Source organism: Pieris brassicae, chromosome 9 (genome assembly GCF_905147105.1).
Source record: "Pieris brassicae chromosome 9, ilPieBrab1.1, whole genome shotgun sequence".
NCBI lineage: Eukaryota > Metazoa > Arthropoda > Insecta > Lepidoptera > Pieridae > Pieris > Pieris brassicae.
Window position 1 is genome coordinate 17,637,852 of NC_059673.1, and position 27,160 is coordinate 17,665,011.

At 33.7% G+C, this 27,160-nt stretch overlaps 1 protein-coding gene across 1 annotated transcript in view; it reads left to right on the forward strand.

Annotated features, from left to right (window-relative positions):
• The first annotated feature begins 747 nt into the window (after window positions 1-747).
• The window catches only part of LOC123714623 (glutamate synthase [NADH]), a 73,258-nt gene continuing 46,845 nt past the window's right edge, over window positions 748-27,160 (forward strand). The window contains exons 1-3 of the mRNA XM_045668974.1: window positions 748-942; window positions 3,791-3,900; window positions 4,889-5,019. Of these exons, the coding sequence (XP_045524930.1) occupies window positions 3,793-3,900; window positions 4,889-5,019 (239 nt within the window). The 5' untranslated portion in view covers window positions 748-942; window positions 3,791-3,792. The remainder of the gene's footprint in view (window positions 943-3,790; window positions 3,901-4,888; window positions 5,020-27,160) is intronic.

The window sequence follows — 27,160 nt, forward strand, 5'->3', positions numbered from 1 at the left end:
TCTAATGATACGCGAATGAATGAAAATGCGAGTTTTAGTAAACTGTACTTAATTACTATACTACACATGTGCAAAGAAATGGTACGGATAGTAGGTATTTCCTGAAACCACAAATTCTTTCTAATCATAATAATTATAAAAAAATACTTTCAAACTAAGTCTATATTATAGAAACAATCGTTAAAATAAAATGTACCAAATGCTTCAATAAATATAATCTGTAATTAATATAAATTTTATTATATATTTTAAGAGACCAAAAAATACTGAAACAATTGTTGCATAGCAATTGGGTATCAGAAAAATATTGCTATTCAAGATTATAAGGCACTTGATACAACAAGTATTTCGTACAAAAAGTAATCTTATATTATTTCTATTTTTGGAAGAAACTCCTACTGCATCTTCTGGATACTAATTGAAAATTTAAATTTTCAATATATCAATTTTACCAGGAAGAATATGTGCAACCTTATTATTACATCAAGTACAAAATTATCTACTAAATAAAACTTTCCTAGTTGATGAAAGACTGTAAAAGAACCGATTACTTTTTATTTAGATATTTTAATCTTGTACTTTATTAGATATCGATTATTTAACAATTTTTCTGTGCCTAACAGTGAATTTGACATTAGCCGCTAGCGCCAAATGTCAGATGTCATATGAACGTTGAATGGTTGACATTTCAGGTCTCACTCTTCAATCTTATTTCGAAATTACAATCGTCATTCGTCAATCATTTTTCTCAGTCATTCGCGAGACACCGGCATTTATAGTCGACTGATGAAGGTCACTATTTAACGCCGGCTTTTCCGTTCTATTTTTAAAAAAATTGCTTTGAAATCTATCAGTTTTAAAAATAAAATCAGTGAAAGTGTGACGAGAGTATAGTGCAATTTTTGAGCACAATTTTTTAAATCCATCAAACTTATTTCCGAGGTAAGGTACTAAAAGAATGTTATTAACTCAACTCAATTAATACCTAGTACTTGTACTACTTACTGACTGTTCAGGTATTACTAAATTGCTATAATAAGCTTAATCCACGTGTATTGCGTACGTGGTGAAAGTTTTTATTTACCTAAATTACACCATAATTTCTCAGTAGCGCTGGCGAAGGCTTCCCAACTATAACAAAGGTCTCATTGATCAAATACTTTATATCAATAAAATAAATAAGCTCGTTACATTAATAACTTTGAACGATATACTTGCAGCGACCTCTAATTACCTTCTAGGCATTAATGGAGGTGCTATATGATATTTCCTTGCATTAATAAATGTCACAGTTGAGACATACAAAGTAGTTACTTTATAAATGGAGAGAATTTTCGTATTATTGAAATATTAAGAAACTTGTATGTTATGGATGTATCCAGCCTTGATTCTATTAAAAGGGAAATGCCAATGTATTGAACTTTAGGACTTAAAATATTTTCCTGTTGTGTTTTAGATTGAAATGTCATATTTTGGTTTTTACAGTTATAGGATTTTAGATGGATTTATTTTTCATTTTTATTTAATGAAATTGTCTTAATCATATTTTAATTCAGATTTCAATAAACAGAAAAAAATATGCTTAAAATATTTTTTTACATAATACTTTAAATTCATCTATGACAGGGAAGATAATGTAACAAATATCTGTGGAAGTGGGAGAAATACTAGCTTGTCCATTAAATTAACATTTTTGTAAGTTCTACAATTGTGGAATATTCTAGACAAAACATAGACATAGGCAGTAGCATCTACAGAATTTAGCTGGGTCGGAATCAGCATAATAATAGAAACATTAATGTCACTCAGTTATTGTAGATTAATAATCTTATTTCACATTAGAAATACATATTTTGTCAGCTGTTAATACTATTTTTATATCAATATCTACATCAAACTAAATACGTACTTAATATTGTTTTCATCTAGATAAAAGCTTTATAAAGCTATATGAATGAATTCCAATTAAATCTTCAATTTAAATACTTGCTATAAATATTAATCTTTTATTCATACACATGAGTATCACACAGACATTGATTGTGTGCTTAAGGGAGTGGTTCTTGTGAGATTTAGATAAGACATAGAATATTTAATGTAAACCTTAGCTACTAATCTTCTCTGGGTAGGAATCGAAATATATAACTAAGAATGAAATATTTTTTTAATAACAAGAAAATTTGAGGGTTAAGCCTCGATTTTTTTTAAATACTAGTAGACTTAACAATAAAAAAAATTATACATTAACTTGTATAGCTCTGTTTTGGTAAATGTTTATAATCTTTTATTAATTTTACCATAAAAATATAAATAATAAATAAATCTTTCTTTGTCTAATATTATGTTTTATAGAAAAGGGTATATTTAATTATATAACTCAATCATAACAAAACATATTGATTATTGTATAAATCATTTTGTATTAATTTATTTGGTTTTCCTCAACAATTAACTTGAAGGTGTTTTCTGCTGATGAAGAGTAAATATTGTATTTTTCCAAACTAACTAGACGATTTGCATGTGCATAAAAATGGTTTTATTATTAGAAGTGTAACTATCAAAAGACAATTAATGGAAAGCGAGGTTGTTATCAGTTGTTAATGGTATTAATTAGATTCTTATCTAGTGTACTTTAGATAACAGACCTTCCATCAGAGGATGGCTATTACATAAAAAAGCCTCAACCTGATAGCATTTGACACAGGCATTTTGATATCCATTTCATTTAATTATGTTCAATTTTTATATTGTAATGTAACGAAGTGTTTTTTTTTTTTTTTTCCCTTTCTTGGAACGAATTGTTAATAAATAAATAAATTGATGACTTGTATAACTTTGACATTACTGACTTGTAAAACTGTAGGAAAAAAGGTGATTAAATTTTGTAAAAGATAATGAATTATTTGGAACTGGTACAGTGTATCCCTAACATATCTATGGTCTATCACATATCATTTGCTGTACACAACTCAAAACAATGTTTCTCGGTTTAAATATTGATAAAATATCTATTATAATATTAGAATTAATTGAAACTGGTTTAGCTGTAAAATGATGTGTCAGAGGAGGTGAAAGGACCAATTTGAATGATTACGGGATGGAATCTTTCAAGACATCTATTATCGGCCGTACGTCATATATTGAAGATAATTTTGGTTTCTATATAGTACTGAGAAAGTCATTAACCTCGAAAAGTTACGATCATCGTTTATTGACATGATTAACATATACACTGATATCGTGTCAGAATGGGTACTAGTATTTGTTTAATAAATATGTTTAATAAATCTATCGTTAAGCATAGAATTCAACTTGGTCAAATTATACTTGTAAGATAGGACAATTTTAATTTTGTACTAGTATTATAAAAGTACGTACGTAAGTAAGTACTAGTAGTAAAAATCGATTAGCGGGCATTGAACACAATATCACTTAGGGTGGTATTCAAAATCCAATATAGTTTTGACATACGGAAGTCAGACTTAGCACTCAGTATCATTTCTGAACCTCACCCTTAGATATTAACCACCAGGCTAACTTCTAAGAAATTCCTTGGATAGAATGCATGGCGAACCCCGATTGCCCATCTTAAGGGCGTGTGAGGGCTGAGGTATTTTTAGTGGGTGGGGTCTCGCTAACCCTCTGAATAGCAGAGATTTGAGTGTAGACCCAGCCCCAGAGTCCCCGCGTCAAGCTCGATATCCTCGGCGCCGGCCTGCGCAAGCGCATTTTCACCTCATACAAAAAAAGTTCAATTGATTTGGAAGTTCTGATAGTTTGTTTGCCCCAGGTATGGAGTGGGAAGGGCCGGCCAAGCAAGGCTTGTACGACCCTCAGAACGAGCACGAGGCCTGTGGCGTTGGTTTTGTTGTCGCTATCGACGGAAAACGTACCCATAAAGTAAGTATTTCAAACTAAAAATCAATTGTCATGATTACTGGCTCCTGGCTATTGCATAACAATAATTTCTAGAGTTCACTATGTCTGATGAAAAATTTAATATCGTTTCATCTATTTTTGGTGAGGCGAGGTGAATTGTGTCATATTGATTGTCTTTATCAAGAACTTACGTAAGACCTACGGATGTTTTTACGCCAGTGTAGTCCGCGTAAAGTTCGTATGTCGTATGAATGCTTATTTACAAACACTGACAGCTGAGTCTCCTCAATATTTTATTACGTTAAGTATATTTAAAGAATACGCGAAATTTGTTTATTTTAAATCACATTTATTGACATTGTTAATTATGTTACACAACTATCGTATTAAAGTAGTTGTATTAAAAAATAAATAAATCATTTGATAGTTGGTCGTGTATGAGCATCCAGACTGTTCAAAACTTGGAATTAAGACAAAATATTTGATTTAGTTCTGATGTATATTTTGTATTTGGAAAAATAAAAATCGGCTAGTTAATTATCGGTCTTCGGAAGATTCCTCGAAGAATCTTTTTTTCCGTATTCGCTACAATGAGGAGCCTTATAACATCCTAGACGACGCCAATATCGTCCAATTCATAAAGTGCAATAGACTCATGTGGCTGGAACATATGCACCGAATGACAGAACCCAAGGTCCTTACTGAACTCACAACGCGATGGCAAGAGATAACTCGGTAGACCGAAGCTACGTTTGTGGGATGGAGTTGTGAAGGAAACAAAGGGGTTCACAATTGGAAACTGGAAGCTCTGGATAGATTGCGATGGCGATGCTCTGGCATTGAGTATCCATAGCTGTATCACTTAACATCAGGTCCTGCCCGTTTGCCCCCTGTTCTATAAAAAAAAACACTTGTATTAAGTTACAAAGAACACGATAGTATAAGTGCTAAGGGAACTCTTGATGCACTGACAGACACTGGTGGGATTTATACTTTTATATTTCATTAGATCATCCGTGATGCCGAAACCCTCGCGAAACGTATGGAACATCGTGGTGCGTGCGCGTGCGACAACGACACCGGAGATGGTGCTGGAGTGTTGACTGCTATTCCGCATCAGTTCTACTGCGCGCAGCTGAGGTAAGATTTGTTGAAGATAGAAAACTCTGTATGACCTTTCCATGAACCAAAATTAATACCGTTATAACATCAGACATCACGAACTTGTATTTTTTTGTAAAACTGGTCTCAAATAACGTGTTAATGTGATTATTCAAAAAAATTATCTAAAAAAACATTTTAAAATACTGTCTTTAGTGTGCAATGCGAATAAAGCCGGTTCATTGACCAGAATATTCAATTCAAGAAGTTGTAACGTTGGTTTAAGAAATTATATAAGAAAATCAAAATTTTTGGCTCCTCGCCAAACGCGGAGACACTGTCTGGCATTGTGCCAGCGATTTGACAGGAAATCCATAAGAATACATAAAACCTGTGACCTAGAAATTCCTTAGTAAAAACATTTTTTCTATATTGGTAACTAAGTAATTCTTACTTACCCTCATGTAAGTCGCAACCAACTTACTTAATTAGCCGTTCAATTAACAGCCTAGCCTTTTAACTAAACAGCGCCGTTTAACCAGCGGCCTGAAAGATATTCAGCCGTTTGTTACAACATTTATTAAACTGGCTGGCTAATGCTTAGGCCATTCGTAATCAAAATCAAATTGCTTGAGTCAGTTATAGCTAAATTCACATCTGGATTTCCATTCATTCTGGTGCATTTGTGAAGAATTTGATCTAATTTATCTATTATGTGTTCGTTTATATAATTCGGAAAACATAAGATCAGCGTATAAAGGAATATTTTTTTACAATTCTAATAAATTTGGTTTTCTCATAATAAAAGGGCCGGCAACGCAATAGCGTCCTCTTGTGTCTTATTACTTAACATCAGATGAGCCTCGTTCCCGTTTGCCCCCGGTTCTATAAAAATAAATAATAATAATTCCTATTCTTAATTAGAGTGTAATTTTTGTAACTCGAACCTCGGTAAGTCGAAAAGTCCTCGGTAAATCGAAAAAATGCTATTCCCTTTGCTGAAGATTCGAGATACTGTGTATTTAGGGTTCTAAATCTCGAGTTATTTAGACTTTGTAACTCGATCAAAATTTTATTTCCCTACAAAGTATTGATAATACATATTTATACTCTATAACTCGAATGTAAAAATGGAGACTACGTAAGTCGTAGTTAGTAAAATTATAATGAAATCTTACTTAGTTATCCGAAATAATAGCAATAAAATCCAGCGGTACAAAGCGGAAACAAAAAGGTATTTGATTCTAAGTGGAAAAAGCGATGTTAACGATACGTTAAAAGGTGGAATGAAAAAAGATTTACGTATATATTGCGAGTTCTTGTTAGGTCGAAAAGTCGTTAACTCGATTTTTTTGTATTTCCCTTGACATTCGAGTTATAGACATTCCACTGTATAACATTTTATATACATTTGACGCAAGCCTGCCAACTCGATTTTTTAATTATATCTTTTTGGGAGTTGATCCCAAACGCCGCGTTAAATAATACAACCAAGCGTTGGTGTAACATATTTTAAAACTAAATGACATGTGTATACGTCCTTACAAAATCATTGTTCCATTTATTTGTCCTTGTAGAAAAAACTTATTACGCGATATCTATTGACAATATATTTACATGTAAATGATACTCATGTATGTAATAGATACCATAAGTCGTTCTATTATCATTATAACTACTGGTATATAATGATTTCGTACAGAAATCATACATCTTTACTTGTTTTAATATATTTTTAATATTATTCTGTATTAACTAGCGCATTAATTAGGTAGAAGCGCGTGTCATCAATAATTTTATTTTATAATAGCCATTTTCTTAAACTACTATAAAACTAAAGAGTTTCTTCGCGTTATTCAAACTCAAACCCAAAATAACAATTCATATAGGTAACCAAGTACACTTACGAACGTCTCACGATTGAGAGTGGGCAAGAAACTTTTGTTACTCGCCAAATTTTAGGTCATACAAATTGTTTGTAAGGCAGAGAAGCCATAAATATTTGAACTGGAGCAAATCAATCCCGGGGGATTAGTATCATTTAAATGATCGTCAAATTTTACGAGTTTTGAATTTAATTAGTGATAATCTCTAATTTCGCTTAGGAGTTGTAAAAACGAAAACAATTTCTGTATAAGGAGTTGTTTATCTTCTGAAGCCTGGTTGCCGTACAACTGTTCAACTACTAACCTTAGAAATTATTGTTTTAAATTGATAAAAAATATTTTTGTGTTCAGTAGTCTTAACTAGGCTGGCTAACGTTTGATTAATAACCTAGTTAGAGTATAGTAGCGTTGTTAATAAAAGTAATCAATATATAGGATAATACATATTTTGTAAAAAGAAAAAAGGTATACTCATATACAAGGCCAGATATACTCCTCCCTCAAGGCCAGCAACGCACCCACTAAAATGGCTGTCCATGAGCTGCGAAAACTGCCCTGTTTTGGGCGTCCCATTTTCTTGCTTGCCCCTTACTGATTGCTAATCATTTTTCAAAATTGCGACGAGTCGTAGTTTAGTATACAAACAATACATTATATAATATGAGCTATTGGGAATTAGACAACCTTGATTCAAATAGCTTGGGATTAGTACGGAAAATATTATTGATTACTCAAGGGAAATTTCTACTCGACATTATCTTATCAGTTCTCTCTTGATGTTGACATTGCAAAGATGTCTGCACTTGGCTCACATAATGTAGTAATTAAATTTACAAAAGTTGCTGCATATTTGCAAACTAGAATTTATTTTGTTATAACTTTAGGTTAGGTTAGGTTTCAATGGACAATTGTGGTTGCTGTATTGATAACGTTAGACTGACAAATTTTAGGCATAATGATAATTATTATTTAGAATATCTTACAAATATATTAGATAGTATAATCTATACTTTTTATATTCTGTCAATCATAATAGCGTGCAAATTTGTCTTACACAATTAAAAAATCTAAATTTACATAGAAGTTGCATGTTACATTATCACTCATATCATCATAGTAAATTCTTATATTATTTTATCACTGCATCACATTAATAAAATATATTATTACACATATATATACATATTTATAGATATACATATTTTTTTCCTATATTAAGTAGATTTTTAATAACTTTAGAAAGAAGATCTTTGAATGTTTTGGTAAATTATTATTAACCTTAATTGCCTTCCAAGAAGTGTGTATATATATAAATACTATACAATTCCAGATTAATTATTGGCAAGATGAAAAGAAAAAATATTTATGTTTCTGTGAACGAATAAGGCCATCTCTAGAATATGTAGTATGTAATAAAAAAATTGAGCTTCTTAAACAAAGATACGGCAACTATCAAGACATACCATCTATATAACTATTTTGATGGGTGAAATGTCCAATGATTTGGCTCTAAAATGGTCAATTGTCATACCGGTAGGTATGCATTTTAACAAAATAATAGTAATGAAGGTCAATATTAAAAAAAAGAAAAATCTAAATTTACATTTTCTAGCATTTCTCAAGAGCGTGGAGCGAGCGAGAACGACAATACTTTCCGCTCTCATTATGTCATGCTTCTTTTGAAATATGAAAACAAAATGTCATAATAAATTAGATTAGCATCAGCGCACGCACGAAAGTTCTAGTAAGAACAAAACACGAAAGCAAAAGCGATTCAATTATAAAATCACGATTTATCATCATCATCTTAATGAATGATTTTTGTGAAAATTACGGTGAAATATGGCTTGCTATAATCGCTGCAATATTTTTGTAAATCAATTATAATTAAAGCACACTTTACAAATAATACAATATTTGTATTGTTATTGCCGAGCGGTACACATTGGGTATAGTTAACATCTAAAATATAAACAATCGTATCCTTTTAGTCTGAATTTGTTATGATTTCGACATAACTGAACTTAGCGATAATATGTATTGTTGGTATTCTTTTAATCTTACGGAACTAGCACGCGTTGCCGGTTTTGACCGTCGTCAAGTATGGTATTAAATTTATCGACCAATTTTTGGACAATTTATTTGTATGAGAAAAAAGGCATTTTAGTTATTGACACTTTCCTTGTACTGTTACGAAAATATGCATAAAAATTCAAAATCATTCCATTTCGAATTCAAGAAATTCAAAATCATTCCATTTCGAATTCAAGAAATTCAAAATCATTCCATTTCGAATTCAAGAAATTCAAAATCATTCCATTTCGAATTCAAGTCCGACCAGTCACCACAAGTAGGACCCGTTCACGAGTATGATCTTTCATCTACACCTTTGCACTGTATATACACTATGCGTTTTTTCTACCGTGTATTTTATTTTAGGAGGGTAAAAAAACGACATTAAACTCCACACTAGAACAGACTAGTTAACAATAATAACCCTGTGGAATTGTTAAAGAAACTAATGCGAAAAACAAATAACAAATGATTGTTTAGTCAGTCGACTGCGTAGTTTATGACAATCAAAGCTCATTCAGAACCATTATCTAATTGATACATTGGTTCACCAATTCAGTTTAACTGGCACACTTTCGCAGGGGTACTAACGTTATGGCAGGAACGATCCAAGGTCAGAGGGAATTTAGACTTGTATTTTATTAATGAAGTTTGACTCGCGCGTGTCAAAAAAGTTTCGACTTTGACAATTCGAAAGTGACAAACGCCAAAAGTCGACCCAGGATGAATCCAGTAATACCCATGACCTCTACTGGGGCTAGAAAAAGGTTTCGATTTATCACTAAGTTTTATTATGAGAGTATTAAATTTTTAAGATATAAAAATATAGTACCTTCCCGTAGCGTCACTGAGTGTGTAAAAGATTTACTTTCTGACGTAAATAGATCCGTCATTGATCTCGACTCTGATCTCATCCACTGTCGTGGTACCACAGCCACCTACTAAACGGGATTATCCACTTTGGGGCTTTCAAGAAAAGAGCGTACAAATTCTTAAGGCCGGCAATTGCCAACCCTCTGGTATTAACTGTCTATGGGCGAGTATCACTAAAATCAGGTAGGCCTTCTATCTGTTTGCACCCTGTACTACAACATAAAACTCATGAAAATCTGTTAAACTGTTTCGAAAGCGTTTGCTTACAAATACTCTAAAATGTATATATTTTCAATTGGCAAGTTTAACGGCTCCTTTGTCCCTTTATCACAACTTCAGATCGTTATATAGGGGCAATAAAGATGCTGTGGTGTGTGTGCCGCCCACTCTGCACCAAAAGTCTAGGCGTTTTTAGAATCATTTTACGTAGTTATATTACCTATACTAACCTATGGTTCAAGTAAAAAGATGTCTGAGATTACTTCGAACCGTTAGTATGGAACTTTTACACGTGATTCAGCGAATTAACATATTTTTCATCATAATTCACTGCAAATTCGTGGTTACGGAAACGCAATGTCATGACACAATGAATGTTTATTTTCGTAAAAGTCTTATCGACTGTTACGATGAAATGCGACTTGTCCGAAGTCATGATTGTGTAACAATTGACATGATAGTGTAACAATTGACATGATAACGTAATTTGTAGGACGAAGGATGTATTTGGTTTAAATTTTTTTTATTATTTTTTTAATCATTCTCACTATTTATGTATAAAAGCAACGCTAAGCACCAGGGCTAGTTTTAGGGTAGGGTTACTGCTGCTACAGCCCCGGGGCTGCACTAATGGACTTTCTTCCTATCTGCGGATTTTACATTAGCTCGAACGGTGAAGAAAACATCCTGAGGAAACCGGCTTGCCTTACACCCAAAAAATCGACGCTGATGACCTACTTGGGTATTAGATTGTCAAATGTTCGTGAATCAGATACAGAAATCTGAGTCCCAGACCTAAAAAGTTGTAGCGCCACTGATTTTTATTTATTTATAGAAATAACAAATTAAAAACTGTAAAATGACATACATTGCCTTCTGTTGAACTTTTAATGAAAACTAAAACACATTTGATTAACATATATGTATTACGATACTTTATGACTATCACATATATGGCTGCTCTATTGGTAATGAAGGGGTTAGCTATAGTTTCCCCTTTATCATTCGTTTATTCCGAGTCTATCACGTCATATTTCTATTTTCAAGGGTATTTTTTTATACAAAAGTGTTACGTAAACAATTAGTTTTTTTATGTACCTAGTCCAGCCATAAGTTCTGTTGACAAATTAATTGAATTTTTTTTAATGAAGAAATGTAATATAAATGAATTGTTTACCTTCATATTTATTAGTCTCAGCAAAAAATAAAGAAACATTCTGTGCAAATGGCCACCTTTGGCATTTATTACAGACCTTTTTCCTGTTTGCCCACGTATCTATATTTACGAATTGTTTTTCGCGACTTGTTCCAAAGATTTTTCCGGCCACTTGAGAAGCTTCTTTAGAACTGTTAGCGTATACTATATCATTAAGCTTACTGTATTGTTTGCTTTTCACGTGCGTATCGCGACTCGATTCGACTCGACTTTTGATCGATCTTCTCACTTTAATTGTAAAGATTTTTTATAATACGCCCTAGGACTGTAGTGGGAATCTTCAAATCTTGCTTCCCAATGGGGTTTCGACAAATTCTTTAACACCATAACAGCCTTTGTTGTTCTAACAGCGCTCGCCCTCGCCCTGATATCAAGATTTTGAAGTGTCTGAAATATGACCAATGACTCCACTTTGTGCAAGGCGATCACTGTAATCCTATTTTCTTTAACACCCCATTCCATATTGTAATTTGATAATGAACTCGGAAATATATGTGAAATGGCGCAAAATCCAAAGAAGTTTTTAAAATAATATACGTGTTCCAAATTTAATATGTAACAGTATTCTATGGCCAGACTAGTTATATATAAATAATTGTTGAATTAAAGTCTATATAATGTTCTCGGAAGAATCTAGAACAAAATCTAACCTACATACTACAAAAAAATCCAGTGGCCATAAACAACGACATACATACATACGACATCGGTTTTCTCACGATGTTTTCACCGTACGAATGAGTATTATATAGAAAAGTCCATAGGTGCACAGGCATATTTAGAATTCCTTACTGAGAAGTGATCTTCACAAAAAAATATAACAAAATAATATTTATACTATGGGATAAGATATGTTTCATAATGTTTCTTCATCCTTCTTTTAGCTCTACTGCAAACACACAACAGACCTTAGAGTAATCTTTATGTGATGTAATTATGTGATAGCTGGATAGCGTTTAGCTGGACCTCTTAGAAATCACGAACTTGGAAGCAAAAATCTCAATAGTAGCAAATATAAAAATAATTTTAACATTCCTCGAAACGGTCCGGCCGTTAATAACAATCTTATTGCATTTTTTTTCTAGGTGCTGTTTCATATATGTATTAGAAAAAAATCCCAGAGAGAACCAAATCGTTCGTTTTAAAAATAACAAACTATTAATGATGAATAACAAATAACAATCAAAAACACAGTATTTACAATTTTCTTAACCTACATAGTAATAATTAATAAGAAGAAAATCACCATCCTAATTACGTGTTCAGTTTTAAGTCATGGTACAGGCACTAAATCACGTCAAGATAAGGATTTACAGGCAATTCATATTTGTCACGATACATTAAATTATGAGGCGGACGTTGAGACGTGCCAGATCTATGGCTTTTAACATGTATATGAGTTTTGTTAAAGTAATTTTTATAAAATATAGCAAATGCTCTTTAAGAACCTTTAAACGTGTTAAATTATTTCATTAAGAAATTTCAGACCAGTCAAAGGAATTAATTTTGATCCAATTAGACTTAGGATCATTCAAGAGTAGCGCACAAAATCCTAAAAGGTCGGCAACACTTGCGAGCGTTCTGGCAGTATGAGCGTCAATAGTTGGTATCACTTAGCATCAGGAGAGCCCGTTATCGCCATTTAATAAAAACATCGATATTAATAACAGAATGTGTGAACATAAGACACGCGTAATAATTTGGTTGAAAGGTTTTAAATAACTTTTTGTTCTAATTATATACACTTCGTTGCAAGAAATACAGTACAATTCAAATAATTAAATAAAAAGGGGGGGAAATCCCTATCGAGCGATCACTAAAAGGCAACCACTGAGGTTTTATTTTAATTTATTAAGCTCAAGAAGTGTAGAACTACATAAGATATACAATTACTTACACATAAAGAATGAAACAAAACAAAGCAATTAAAACAAACGTAGACAATGAATGGGACATTAAAAAATACGACACATACAGAAGAGCGTATAGTAATGAGCTCCAATTAATCTTAAGGTAAGAAAATAATTGAGAATTGAAGAGAATTTTGCTATGCTCAATTCAAATAGACAATTTACTTTACTTTACAATTTACTGAAATTCCTTATGCGCTATTTCCATAATATATGTGCAGAATAATATGCAACAGCTCCATAGTTCTGTATCACGCCACAAGGGTTCGTCACATCGATTTCTGTTTACAAGTGACTGGTATGCCTTGGAGATGTGCCAACCCGGCAGTTATATTGGGATATTTACAATTGTTCCTGTCGGCCGGTGAACTTTTGGACATGAAACTAAACGATAAATGGCGTCTAGGACACGCTTTACATGGCCAGGAATGATACGCCTATTATTTGCAAAGCTTTAAGCGTATTATTTTTGTCTTTGGATCGTTAAACAACGGAATGATGCGTACCTGGGCCACGTGTTGAGCCATGACCACTACCACCTGCTTCAATTGAAAATAATGGGTAAAATCCAGGGTAAATGGCGTGTTGGTAGAATGAAAAAAATCACGTCTTCGCAACGTTAATGGACGAATATTGCGACTGCGGGTTTCTTCATCTGGCACGTGACAAGACACGCTTCACGAGACTGACGGCCAACCTTCAGCAACGGTGAGACCAAAAGAAGATGAAACATATTATTCACCGTGCTTAATTAAACGATTTCAATGCGAAATTCAAACGTATACTTCTAAAATCGTGGCCTTGCTGGCCCTTCAACATTGTTTGGAATAATATTTTTATTTACCGCGACACTGATCAAATGTCAATAATAATTAAAAATGATTAAATCCGATATGTTTTTTTGTTTACGCAAGTAGTAGTAGTAGTTGTAGTAGTTGCGTTCTTCATTTCTGAAAGTCATGGTGTTGAAAACCCTCCGTTCCCTCCTGTCTGCTACAAGCTTTAGCGCCAAAATACTAAGGCCAGACCTTAACTTGGTCGATCCCCTACTCTCTACCTTCTACCCTCTATCGGTCACCACACACTTCTCCAAAGAAGCTGAGGATCCCTTGATGACATGAAGAAAACCGTTTGTGCACTAAGTGACTAAAAATTAATGAAATCCTCTACCGTCGTGGTTGTGTGCTTATGTTTTTTTGAATAAATTAGAGTTGTTTTGATTCGTCTGCCAATATCAAAAGATCAGACGCAGAAGCGTCGATGTTTACCAGATGACATTCGGGACTACTTTGAGTCAATTAAGAGCAAATTTATCGAATATTAATAAATCAGTGCTGGCCTATTGGCTTGCTATTTTCGTCTCTGAGATTGTTGATTCGGACCCAGTGCACCAATAGAGTTTACTTTTTATGTATTTCACACTCGCTCGACTCCGACATCCACGCTAAATTGCGGAAGCCGGCATGCTTTAGACCTAAAATCTCACGCCTTCGGCACAGAAAGCTGATCATCTTCTTAAAAAACAAATGATCATGCAGCAGATAACAATATCTGAGTCCAAGGTTGCAGCGCCAAATTTTATAGTTTGAAATACGTAATAGATTCGCAATTCAATAAATACGTCTTGTATTACGAGGTTATCAAGCGATGACCGTCATTTGACCTAAATCTCTTAATGAATTGGTTGTAAGTAAGCAGCGGGATCGTCCACTATTTTTGTGATATATTTTTAACTATTTCCGAAACTAAGGTACAGCTTTCACCGTTTGCTTGAATTACTGACTGGTTTGTGCAAGATTACAATTAACATCGCACTATTACAAGTATTTGATAAGCAGTGTTGGCCTAGTGTCTTCAGAGTTTAGAGGGCGTAGGTTCGGCTGTGCACCAACTATTTCCGAAACTAAGGTACAGCTTTCACCGTTTGCTTGAATTACTGACTGGTTTGTGCAAGATTACAATTAACATCACACTATTACAAGTATTTGATAAGCAGTGTTGGCCTAGTGTCTTCAGAGTTCAGACGGCGTAGGTTCGGCTGTGCACCAACTATTTCCGAAACTAAGGTACAGCTTTCACCGTTTGCTTGAATTACTGACTGGTTTGTACAAGATTACAATTAACATCACACTATTACAAGTATTTGATAAGCAGTGTTGGCCTAGTGTCTTCAGAGTTCAGAGGGCGTAGGTTCGGCTGTGCACCAACTATTTCCGAAACTAAGGTACAGCTTTCACCGTTAGCTTGAATTACTGACTGGTTTGTGCAAGATTACAATTAACATCGCACTATTACAAGTATTTGATAAGCAGTGTTGGCCTAGTGTCTTCAGAGTTCAGACGGCGTAGGTTCGGCTGTGCACCAACTATTTCCGAAACTAAGGTACAGCTTTCACCGTTTGCTTGAATTACTGACTGGTTTGTGCAAGATTACAATTAACATCACACTATTACAAGTATTTGATAAGCAGTGTTGGCCTAGTGTCTTCAGAGTTCAGAGGGCGTAGGTTCGGCTGTGCACCAACTATTTCCGAAACTAAGGTACAGCTTTCACCGTTAGCTTGAATTACTGACTGGTTTGTGCAAGATTACAATTAACATCGCACTATTACAAGTATTTGATAAGCAGTGTTGGCCTAGTGTCTTCAGAGTTCAGACGGCGTAGGTTCGGCTGTGCACCAACTATTTCCGAAACTAAGGTACAGCTTTCACCGTTTGCTTGAATTACTGACTGGTTTGTGCAAGATTACAATTAACATCACACTATTACAAGTATTTGATAAGCAGTGTTGGCCTAGTGTCTTCAGAGTTCAGAGGGCGTAGGTTCGGCTGTGCACCAACTATTTCCGAAACTAAGGTACAGCTTTCACCGTTAGCTTGAATTACTGAATGGTTTGTGCAAGATTACAATTAACATCGCACTATTACAAGTATTTGATAAGCAGTGTTGGCTTAGTGTCTTCAGACGGCGAAGGTTCGGCTGTGCACCAATGGACTTTCTATGTACGCATTCAATTCGCTCGAACGGTGATGGAAACATCATAAGGAAACCGGCTTGCGTCAGATCCAAAAAGCCGACGGCTGTTGTCAGGCACAGGAGGGAGAAGTACGGCATCAAATTTGTGTTAAAAATCTATTGTATAATCATACTCATAAAAAATCGCGTATCTTGTTGGTATAATAATTTAAAAAAATGAAAATTGAATCAATTACCACAAAAACAAGTGCGGTTTGCGGTCACAGCGTCTGTGGTTCCCGTATCAGATTTCAACTCGATATTGAATGAATGAATATTTGCTTAAAGTAAATCTGTATAATGCATACTAAGTCTCCCCTGTATTTTAACGCTTTTGTGCGTGCGCGATTCACGTGCGCAATAATGCAATGTCTACTGCGTAATACTCGTCGATGGAGGTTTTTATTTAACCTTTGAATGTGAGACAAAACAGCCCAGTAATGACAAAAAACTTGTACAAATATAATGTCGTAAAATTGTTGATGAAAAGAAGTAATCTTAAAATAGCCTCCGAGATAATATCATTCCAAAACGATTTCTAATTGCATTCGTCGTAGTTAATACATACATTCCACAGACGATATACACACGTATATCTGACCTCTGGTAATAATAACTATAACAATATTATGAATGATATCAGTAAATAATTTTATTTACGCCTCTGATAACCACCATGTCTACCACGTGTGAAACGAGTGATAATATCATAACGTAAGATAACAAAAGTACTAGGTTTAATACAGACTTTTCTAAGAGAAATTATTTGTTACAAGTGTTACAAAAGCAATTTGTAAAATAAGAACTTTAATTTTGAATCTTGATCGTCTTACGGTAGAAAATTATCATTAAACCGTTTTAAGTGAAGTACTACTGTCTATTCTCTTCACAGCATAAACATAATTTGACAGAAAGAGACAAAAAGTGCAATTATACTGATTTAGTCTAATATGGGTAAAGGTTTTCATAGTAAACTTTTACACGTTTTTGTAACAGTTAACAGTGAGCGCTTACCTAACTAATGTTATTGAAATACACCTATTATTATTTAAAAAAACTTCTGTATTTAGTTACTTAACTGTCAGTTACTCCGTCATATTTGAGTACTCCAGGAATAAGTTTTTACGTTTCTGCAAAATTCTTCAGTAGTTTATAATTAGTTGTCGGGCAATTATTGTCACTGACAATAGTGCACGCAAAGACTCCTGTTTGATCGTTACGAGTGTGGGGTTGTCGTTTTCTACAAATACCTATAAGATTTTTTGTTCTATCATTACATTACTTACACTTCGTTACACAATACGCTCAATAGAGAATTTATTTTATTATGTTGTTTTGAAAAAATAAAAAGGTGAAATTTATTTTACAAATTAAATACTTTTGATTTCAGATACAGAAAAATTCATCCTATTTACCTATACTTAACATATCATCATGTGTCTCTACCATTCATAAGCACTTCACTACATCTCTGCATAAGACCTGTAAGTGAGAGCGAGGCAGATAATAATGATTTATGACCCGAAGGCTCAGTTCATAATGCGTTGACTATAGTGCATTAAACAAAACAAACAAACAGTTTCTTACATCAGCTATATAAGTCATTTATCAAGCTTAGCGGTATCTTTAATGTTTATCAAAGTGTTTTCAAATAATCGTTTTAATCGCTATCATATTTATACAACTTACAATACAATATTTATTTCCTTAAACAAATAACTTGTATTGGGATCCCTAAAGTAACATCGTTGTTTTTATTTTCTGATCGTCATGCTCGCTTAAAAGTCATTGATTGTGGTGCCGTCCATGCGTCGGGTTGTCTCTCTCCCTAAAATATGGCGAGGGGCCGATGGCTGGCCATGCGCCATACTCGTGAACAGGTGCTACTTGAGGTGACTAGTCGGATTTGAATAAGTGTACATTGTGTTACCTATATGAATAAATGATTTTTGACTTTCACTTTGAAATAATGTTTATTATTTTTGTTGTCTTTTATGTCTAATCATAATGACTTTCGTCCTGTTATGTTTGATTAAATAAACAAACTATCGGCTGGAGATCAATTCTGATAGTTTGTTTAAAATGACTACATGTCATAAATTGTAATTTCATTACGGTAATTGCGTTCTGCCAAAACTTCAGCATAATTGCGTCGAAAAGGCAAAGAACCCACGAACATAACTTATTTTAAGTTTTTAAAACCAGCTGCCTCCTAATACACGGGAAATGATTGTACACGTGCGGAGCTTTTAGGCATTGGGTAAACTTATACTACTTAATATGAAATAAATTCATCACAATACATTTTTCTTTTGTTCAGAAATCAATTTATAGAACTCCGGACTGGGGCAACTTATTAAAGTGAGGCGGGGAGTGTTGTCGGCCCGTGATGGTGCCTTACTCGAAAACCCAACAGTTCCATCTGGGTAGAGTAACAGTTTCTCTTAATCCGTGGCCCCGTCAAGAGCGTCTGCTGTGGTTGAACCTATAAATGTACAATATATTTTACTATTTATAATTTTCATGAGAATCCTATTTACACATACGAAAATTTAACAACGGAATCAAATTGAAATCAAAATCAAAATATTATGAAGTGTGAATGGTTATACGGTCAATCTCATATTTAAAGTTTTATTATGGTTAAACTAATTTCTATGACAGAACTGTCTTAAAGCATTTGACTAAATGAGACACTGACTTGTGTCTTATTCTGTGGTCACGATGATAGATCGTGTTTATCACTCACTGTTATCATATCAGATCCAGAGATATTGAGAGTAATATTTAAATTATCTCGAGTTTACCAGTTATAACTCGATGGCACGTGTTAGCTACAGAAGGTTCACCCACACACGAGAAGATAATAAATTATACAGCTGCTTAGGCCTTTGATTGTGGAGTCAAAGATAATCTATTTATTTATTAACATCTTGCAGTTGTACAGAAATACAGAAAATTAAAGTAATTAAATATTAAGTAGGGCAAATTCCTTTTAAGTTTGCAACTCGTTATGTGTGGCAGAATATGCGAACTTTTGATGGTTCTTCCTTAACATTTTTCTACCATATTCTTGCAAATAAATAATCAATATTAAAATCATATAAAAATTTGATTTAGAATGAATTAATCCTTAAGAGCAGCGTTCTCATCGTTATTTCGTTATATATCTCAGCGTTATCCAGGTTCCAAAAACTAGCACAGACTCAAATACAGTCTTTATAATACGCATACACACATCCACATACTCAAATAATCACGCATAGTTTAGGTTTTATACGACTTTTGTTTGATTGGATGTATTATTATTAAGCCTTTATTGCTGACACCCAGCATAATCTATGTATATTATGCTGGTGGTTTTAGTTATATACCCAACCTATTCTAATACATCAGCGTATCCGTTGATATGACATATGCCTCTTCCAGCTGCTTCCATTCTATTCTAATGTATCCTGTCAAAGTTTCTCCTCCCATTCTCTTTACATCGTCTATCTTTGGCCTTGTCTTTCTCTTTTCCTTTTACCATCTCGTGGTTGTCATTGTTTAATTATCCAGCGCCATTCATTTCATTTCTTTAAAATCCTCTACTTTGGTCGTTCATCTTATCTCTTCCGTTCTTTTGCGATGTCTCACTGTTACACTCCATGTTTCCTACTCCCATGCTTTCCATTCCTCTTTGGAATGTTCTAAACTTTAAAAGATGTTTCTGAGATAATACTGTATGAGTAAACCTACTCAATATATCGAATCATGAATGTTATAAATTTGCTAGTTTGCCTCGTTTACTTAATTGTTAAAGCCTAATGTCACGTAATACTCGTGAGCAATCATCCCATTAGAATCCCTGTTATAAAAAATATCTCAAGAGACGATTGTCGATGCAATTCATACAATTTAACGCGATTATTACAACCATAAATGCATATAATTTTACAACACCGAGAAGCTTAGGAGGGCAATAATAATTGTGAATTACTTTAAAGATATCACGCCCTGATCTCATGATTAAATGTTTATATTTATATTATAGTTATATTAATAAAAGAAATTAATAATTTGACTTCATCAGATTTTCAACAAAAATATGAAAAGCATTGTCGTCCCTAAAATAAAATCAGTGTCGCTACAACCTTTTTTCAAATTTTTCAAACCTTTGTCAATCTAGCAAGTAGGTGATCAGCCTCGATCAGCTGTCGGCTTTTTGGGTTTTAAGCAAGTCGGTTTCCTAAAATTTTTTTCCTTCACCGTTCAAGCGAATGCTAAATGCGTACATAGAAAGTCCAATGGTGCACAGCCGAACCTACGACCTTGGTGGACCTAGAAACACATCAAAACTCTGAGCAGGATGTTATCCAGGTGTAGGAACTATCGCATTCGGTATAAATGATTAAGTAAAACAATTAATAGTCTGATTAAAATTTTAGGAACCATGTTTAATTGCAAATTTCTGTCAGTGGCTTAATGATATGTTACCTACTTGTTGCTGACTTACAAAAATGTATACATTTCCTTTGGTTATTGCACTCCATTAAATAGTAATTGATTGTACTATTAGAAAACATTTAAGACGTTTTTGTGAGTGTTACCTAGCGATGATTCCCTCGAAATGTACCCTTTAACGTATAAGCAAGTATTTATAGAATCTTAAAGTCGCTAGCCGGGGTTGTGACGCACAGCCTCAGGGTTAAGATACCGTACAAACAATAAAAAAGTTTGTATTTTTTATTTATCGAAGCAAACGGTCAATAGGCTAACCGAATGTTAAGCGATACCGCCGCCAATACATACTCAGATTGCCAGAGAGCTCGCAAGTGCGTTGCCGGCCCATTAAGAATAGGTATGCAAAAGTCGAATTAATTTGGAAATACTTCAGTGGGCAGTTGGCTCCATAAAGTTGCGGGTGGTGTTTATAATTAATTTTTGTTTTCTTTAGACAATTATCAGAATTATGCTCTCAAATTTAGTCACAAATTCTTTTGTTATCGATATACTTTTTACTTTAAACTAAAGTAAAAAGTATTCCTTAACTCGTGACATGAAAACGATCTTACAGTTAACCTTGAATGGTTATAATCAGTAATAACAAGACAAGGCGTCTAGGAATTTGCTATGCATTAGTTGTTTATCAGTTTCTTTAGTTTTTTACTACTATAAGACGAACAGTTAACTTAAAAATTGGGACATTTTCAAGTTCAACTGTTCGTTAAGTTTAAATTTATTATTTGGAACGAGAACGCATTGTTTACGTGTAGTAGTCGAAATTAATTTTCGTTGTCGCATAATACATACGGAATCCGTTGGAAAATACCATTCATTTGGCAAATATTTGTTTTTTACTAGATTTGTTTTCTATTAGTTTTAAATGCATGCATGATGTTGATATAAATAGTGGAATCCCTCCCTATCTGTAAAGAATGTACTTTTTACATACAAAATAGTAATTTTTCAAATTATCGTAATAACATTGTACATATTTAAATCGTAAACCTACAGCTAACAATATATATATATAAACAAACAATTATACTAAAAATATAACCAAAGTTGGATTACATAATAAAAGGTTCAAACCTTTACAAAAGGGAAACAATGAAAAATGATTCAATACATTTAATTAAGTAATACCTAATTTGGCTTTGATGTGTGAAGGTATGTGGGGTATGCTCATGATGCAGGAGATTTCGCGCTATGGATATTCTTAATACTCATTTTAGCCATATTCTGCGAGAGACTAAATAAGTCAAGGCTTTAATATTGTTCGTTGTATGTTCGATACAGAACTGTATTGTATATAAATAAACTTATTAATATTTTTCAATAATTCGCGTCTTGAATGTATTATTTAGCAGTGATACCATGTTTGACCTCTATAGTACATGCCTGAAACCTTGAATCAATTTTTGCATATAGGCAAACTCACAATATAATGGTTATGTCAACAGCATGAAAAATTACTTAGTAATTTCAAAATTGAGATATCTCACGCGATAATATAACCCTCGTATCTGTATTATAACTAACATATTGTCTGGTTAAAGAGCAAATTATGTATTTTATTTATTTACACTTACAGAAAAACAAATGACATAATATATAACAATTATGCATCGAGTGGCCTTATCGCTAACAATCTCTTCCAGGCAACCCTAGTAATGAGTAAAAACTAAAAATAGAAATATAAGTAAAGTTTAAGAAATGCTAAACCACATCTTATAAAAAAATATCACCAACCTTAATCTAATATATCCAAAAAAACACAAAAAAACTGAAAATCTAAGCTCACGGATTCATGAATTGCGATGCAATACAAAAGAATAAGAGACAATAATTGCAAAAGTCACAATTGAGCAGGATATATATGGTTAAGAAATGTTTATGTAGACGAGTCGGGCAGCCTGTTCCACAACTTAATGGCGTTAATCCCAAAGGAATTGCCTAAGAAGGATGAGCTGTGACATGCAATTTACAAAAAGCATCTATTAGTGGAGCGTAACATATATTTATTTATTTATTAACACTTCGTTACATTACAATAACAAAAATATTGAACATAATTAAATCGAAAGGACTGAATTGGCGGCCTTATCGCTTTCGAGCTATCTGTTCCAGGCAACCACTGTGAGTAAATGTATTAAATTACATAAGATAGGCAAGAAGTGCAAAAATACATGTTATACACAGTTATTAAGACAAAACTAAACAGGAACAAAAAAAAACAAACTAAACTAAAAAGATGATACATGAAAAGTAAAAAGATACATAAATCACGATAATTTAGGACAAGTCTCACGTCAGTTAGCAGTTAGTAAGAAAGTTAGGGATACGATGTGGACAGGTAATGTTTGTACAGAAGAAATTTAAAGGAAGATAGAGAAGGAGCTAAGAGAATAGGGACGGGAAGTGACTTCCATAGCCTAACTGCAGAGACCTTAAAGGAATCGCCAAGAAAGCAGGAGTTATGAGATGAGATTTCAAGGGTATAGTTTTCGGAAGAGCGTAAGCTATAGTTATAAGGACCTGAAAATTTGAACTCATCCTTAAGATAAGAGGGAGTTTTGAGGTTGCAAAGAATTGAGTATAGCAGTTGAATGTTATTATTATTCTATCACAGCTAGACTTTTCTATGTGTGCAATTAAACCGGCCTTAAATTTGTGCTAGAAGCCTGATCCTGTAAAATACCTGACCAACAATTAACCTACCTTCCTATAACTACGAAACTGATACAGAAATCTGATGCCAAGACCCAAGGGTTTTAGGGTGACTTCTATGTAGTTTAGTTTAGGATCGTGAGAATGCACTGTTATGTTTTAAGTGAAGACATAAGTTTTTTGTGTGTTGCAGGAATTTGCATGTTATTCGTGATAGTATAACTGGATAAAGGATATTAATTTTGGGATTATAATAGTCATTAAGAAAACACTTTTTGACTGGATTAAAGCTATGTATTATTTTTAAAACTTATAGTTATTTACATAATTCTAAATTTAAAAATTTTCCGACGTTTTGCGTACTATTCAGTCGGCGTGGTCACGGCACATTTTAATAATAATACATAGCTTTAATCCGTTCAAAAAGTGTTTTTCTTAATGTGTAAAAGCTATTTTAACAAAAGACAATATTATAATAGTCATTTTTGATTAATTTCATTATCGGACGTCATACCATCCGTATCACCTCCTCCGTCGTTCCAAAACTAAGGATTTTTTAAGGAAGTTTATGACGCGCACTACCTCTATGTGGAATCAGCTGCCCACTGGAGTATTTCCGAACCCTTTCGACTTAGGGTACTTCAAGTAAAGAGCGTACCACTTTGAAAGCCCGGCAACGCACTTGCGCGCCTTTTGGCAACGTGAGTGTCCATGGGCGGCGGTATCACTTAACATCAGGTGAGCCTCCTGCTCGTTTGCCTTCTATTACATAAAAAAATCTCCTCAACATGTCCAAGGACTGATTGGAGTCATTTTACAAATTAAGTTAATACTTGGTGTGAATAGTATTAAAGGGTTGACCGCGTCCAAAGCTCTGACAACGAACTATTTAATAATAAACACAATAGTAAACTTTAATCGAATCGAAGCATTTTAATTAATTTTCCTTAATCTCTAAATTAGCAACCTATATGCTACAATAAATTGTTTTCCATGAAAAAACATGTTAATGTCGTCATATTTTTATCTACACTTTAGCAGGCCTTACGTGGTATTATCGAACCTAATAAAAGAAATTGATTCACTGATATCGATTAATATTATCATAGTTAATCATTATGTAAGAACTACGAAAGTTGTGAAATAGATAGGAAAATGTGCATCGTAGCTCAGCTTAGGGATCATAACTGTATCGATACTGGGTTACCTATATGTAGACATCATACATAATCTTAAGCGCTGCTAGAGGTTTTGTCCTATGGTCCAAAGGTGGGGCAGAGAGAATCCGGCGTAGAAAACCAGACTGATCGGCCATGGACAGCTTTTAACTTTACTCCAGCTTCCTTCGCCTTTGCTAGGTCTGTATTTGACGGCAACGTTTCGTTGTGCCTTGAAGTTTCCAGTCGAAATCTTGTTTGCCAATGTGACTGGGAATCAGGACCGTATGGTCCACCCACTTCCATTTCTGACGTGTGTGACCTGCCATTCGCACATGCCTTTTCACCCACCACCTTCATAACGATTATATAATATACATTATTGCTTTGTACCTGGGGTATAATTCGAAACCTATACAGGAAACAAAAGATGGTTCTTATGACCGCAAACCACACTTTAGTGGTAATTTATTATTATGCAATTTCAATCAAACTGTGCTTATTTTTTATACTGGCTACACACTGTGGTGTTCAGCCGGTTGATGATACGCCTGTACTATTAACACTGTTTCATTAAATACCTACAAATTTACAATTTTGTCTAATTTATGACCAACTAAGACCAGATCTAAGCAATAGTTTGAAATAATGATTTACTCCTCAAGAAATATATTACAAATAATATAAACGTAAAATTTGTTTAGGTTACGTTACATTTGTTGTGGGTTTCTTAACATCAATGATTGATGGTTCGCTCTGACCGTATTTAATTATTTTGGCTAATTAATCAATTATTATTATGGGCGTTGAAAATGGTTTTGTATAAAAAAAGCCAAAACACAAAGGTATGAGAAAGAAAATTCTACACTTATTTTACTCTGCGGTCTATTTGCAGTTTTCTAAAGTCTGACCTTTAATAACGCCCAAGGCATTTGCACGTTCTCAATTGCCGTATTTTTTTTTATTTCCTATGTAACGTTTGTTCGTTGCCTCAGATTTACAAAAACCTTTTGTGTATGTGGACTTTAGAGGATGTTAGTGGATGCGGGAGGAGTTGCCTTTTTTAACTTGGAAGTCATTTGAGTTTGCAATTTTGAATTGGAATCCGAATACCCTAACATTGGATTCATTATTTAATACATTTATTTATTTGTTTGCGACGTAATCCTACAGCTAAAAAAGTTATATACGCGTATAATAACAAATAAATACACTAAAAATACATGGTATTTACCTACAAAAAGGTCCAAAAATTTGGAACAAACAATATACATTATTTAATATATTTAACGAAGTCATAATGAGGGTACGTACGTGAAGGTTAATATATTTTATTAACTTTAGTGCATTTATATATTATAATTTTAGTGCATTTTGTCGGTCGAATGATTTTTTATATATTGTGGATAACGAAACGCTACGTTTCTTATTGCGTATTAACCACACTAAATTTACACACTTCATTTTAATTTTATGTAATACATGGTCACAAAAATATCGTCAAAATGTTACTATGCGATACAATACGGTCGGAGTTACGGGCCGTTGCTAGTTATATAATCGGAATCGCGCATAATCCGATGTCTAGACGATCAACATCACCTTGAGGTTGGAATGAATGCTGAATATACTGACTTTTATCTATATGGTGTTGGCCTCGTTCAGCGTGCGAGTATCATCCCCAAGGTTGTGGGGGTTAATGCTGTCCAAAGAAGTTTCTGTTTACGTACGCATTTTATTCGCTCGTGAAGGCGCCATGTCTGAGAAAAAGTGCTCATCGCCTCGCTAATCTATTTGCCTATTAAAAAAACACATGATCACAAAACAGGTCCTTAAGCTTAGAGCCACTGGTCGTTCGCCACTAGACGTGGTATCTAGAAACATTAAAAAATAAAAATAAATTAGTGGCGCTACAACCTTTTTAGGTATGAGCCTCAGATGTCTGAATCTGTTTCATGGTCATTTGTCTTATAGGTAAGTAGGTGATCAGCCTCCTGTGCCTGACATACGCCGTCGACTTTTTGGGTTTCCTCACGATTTTTTTCTTCAAAGCCGGGGATCGAAACTACGACCTCAGGGATGAGAGTTGCACGCTAAAGCCGCTAGGCCAACACTGCTGTCAATCATCTACGAATATTACAACTGCCTATAAGGTTAATTTTTTACAATTAAAGTTTGAATTTATGCAAAAAAGAAGCTACATAACGATGACTGCGCCTAATGAGTTAGATTACATCAAACTACGTAAGTTCATAAAAAAATATCTAAATAAGTTTTGGGGCTTTCTAAAGTGATTTTAACTTTATTCAGAACTACTAGTAGCAACATTGTTGTATTATTACTTACAATAGTTTAAGCCTTGCTGCTTACGAAGAGTTTTTTATAGAACAATAGGCAAACGCGCAGGAAGCTCACCTCATCTTAAGTGATTAAGAATTGATTCGCTCTTTTTTTATTGGGAAATTCTTCAGTGGGCAGCTGGTTCCACATAGAGATAAAACCTGCCTTTGACATTGAAACCATCACACTAGGGCATCATGAGAAACAGAAGTTACGGAGTTCTCGTAAACTGTAATTAACGACTACATTTAAACAAATACGTAAAAAATAATAATTTAAATACATTATTTGTTTTTAAATATAATAAAATAAGCCAGTGGAGCTGCTTACTTGTAGGGC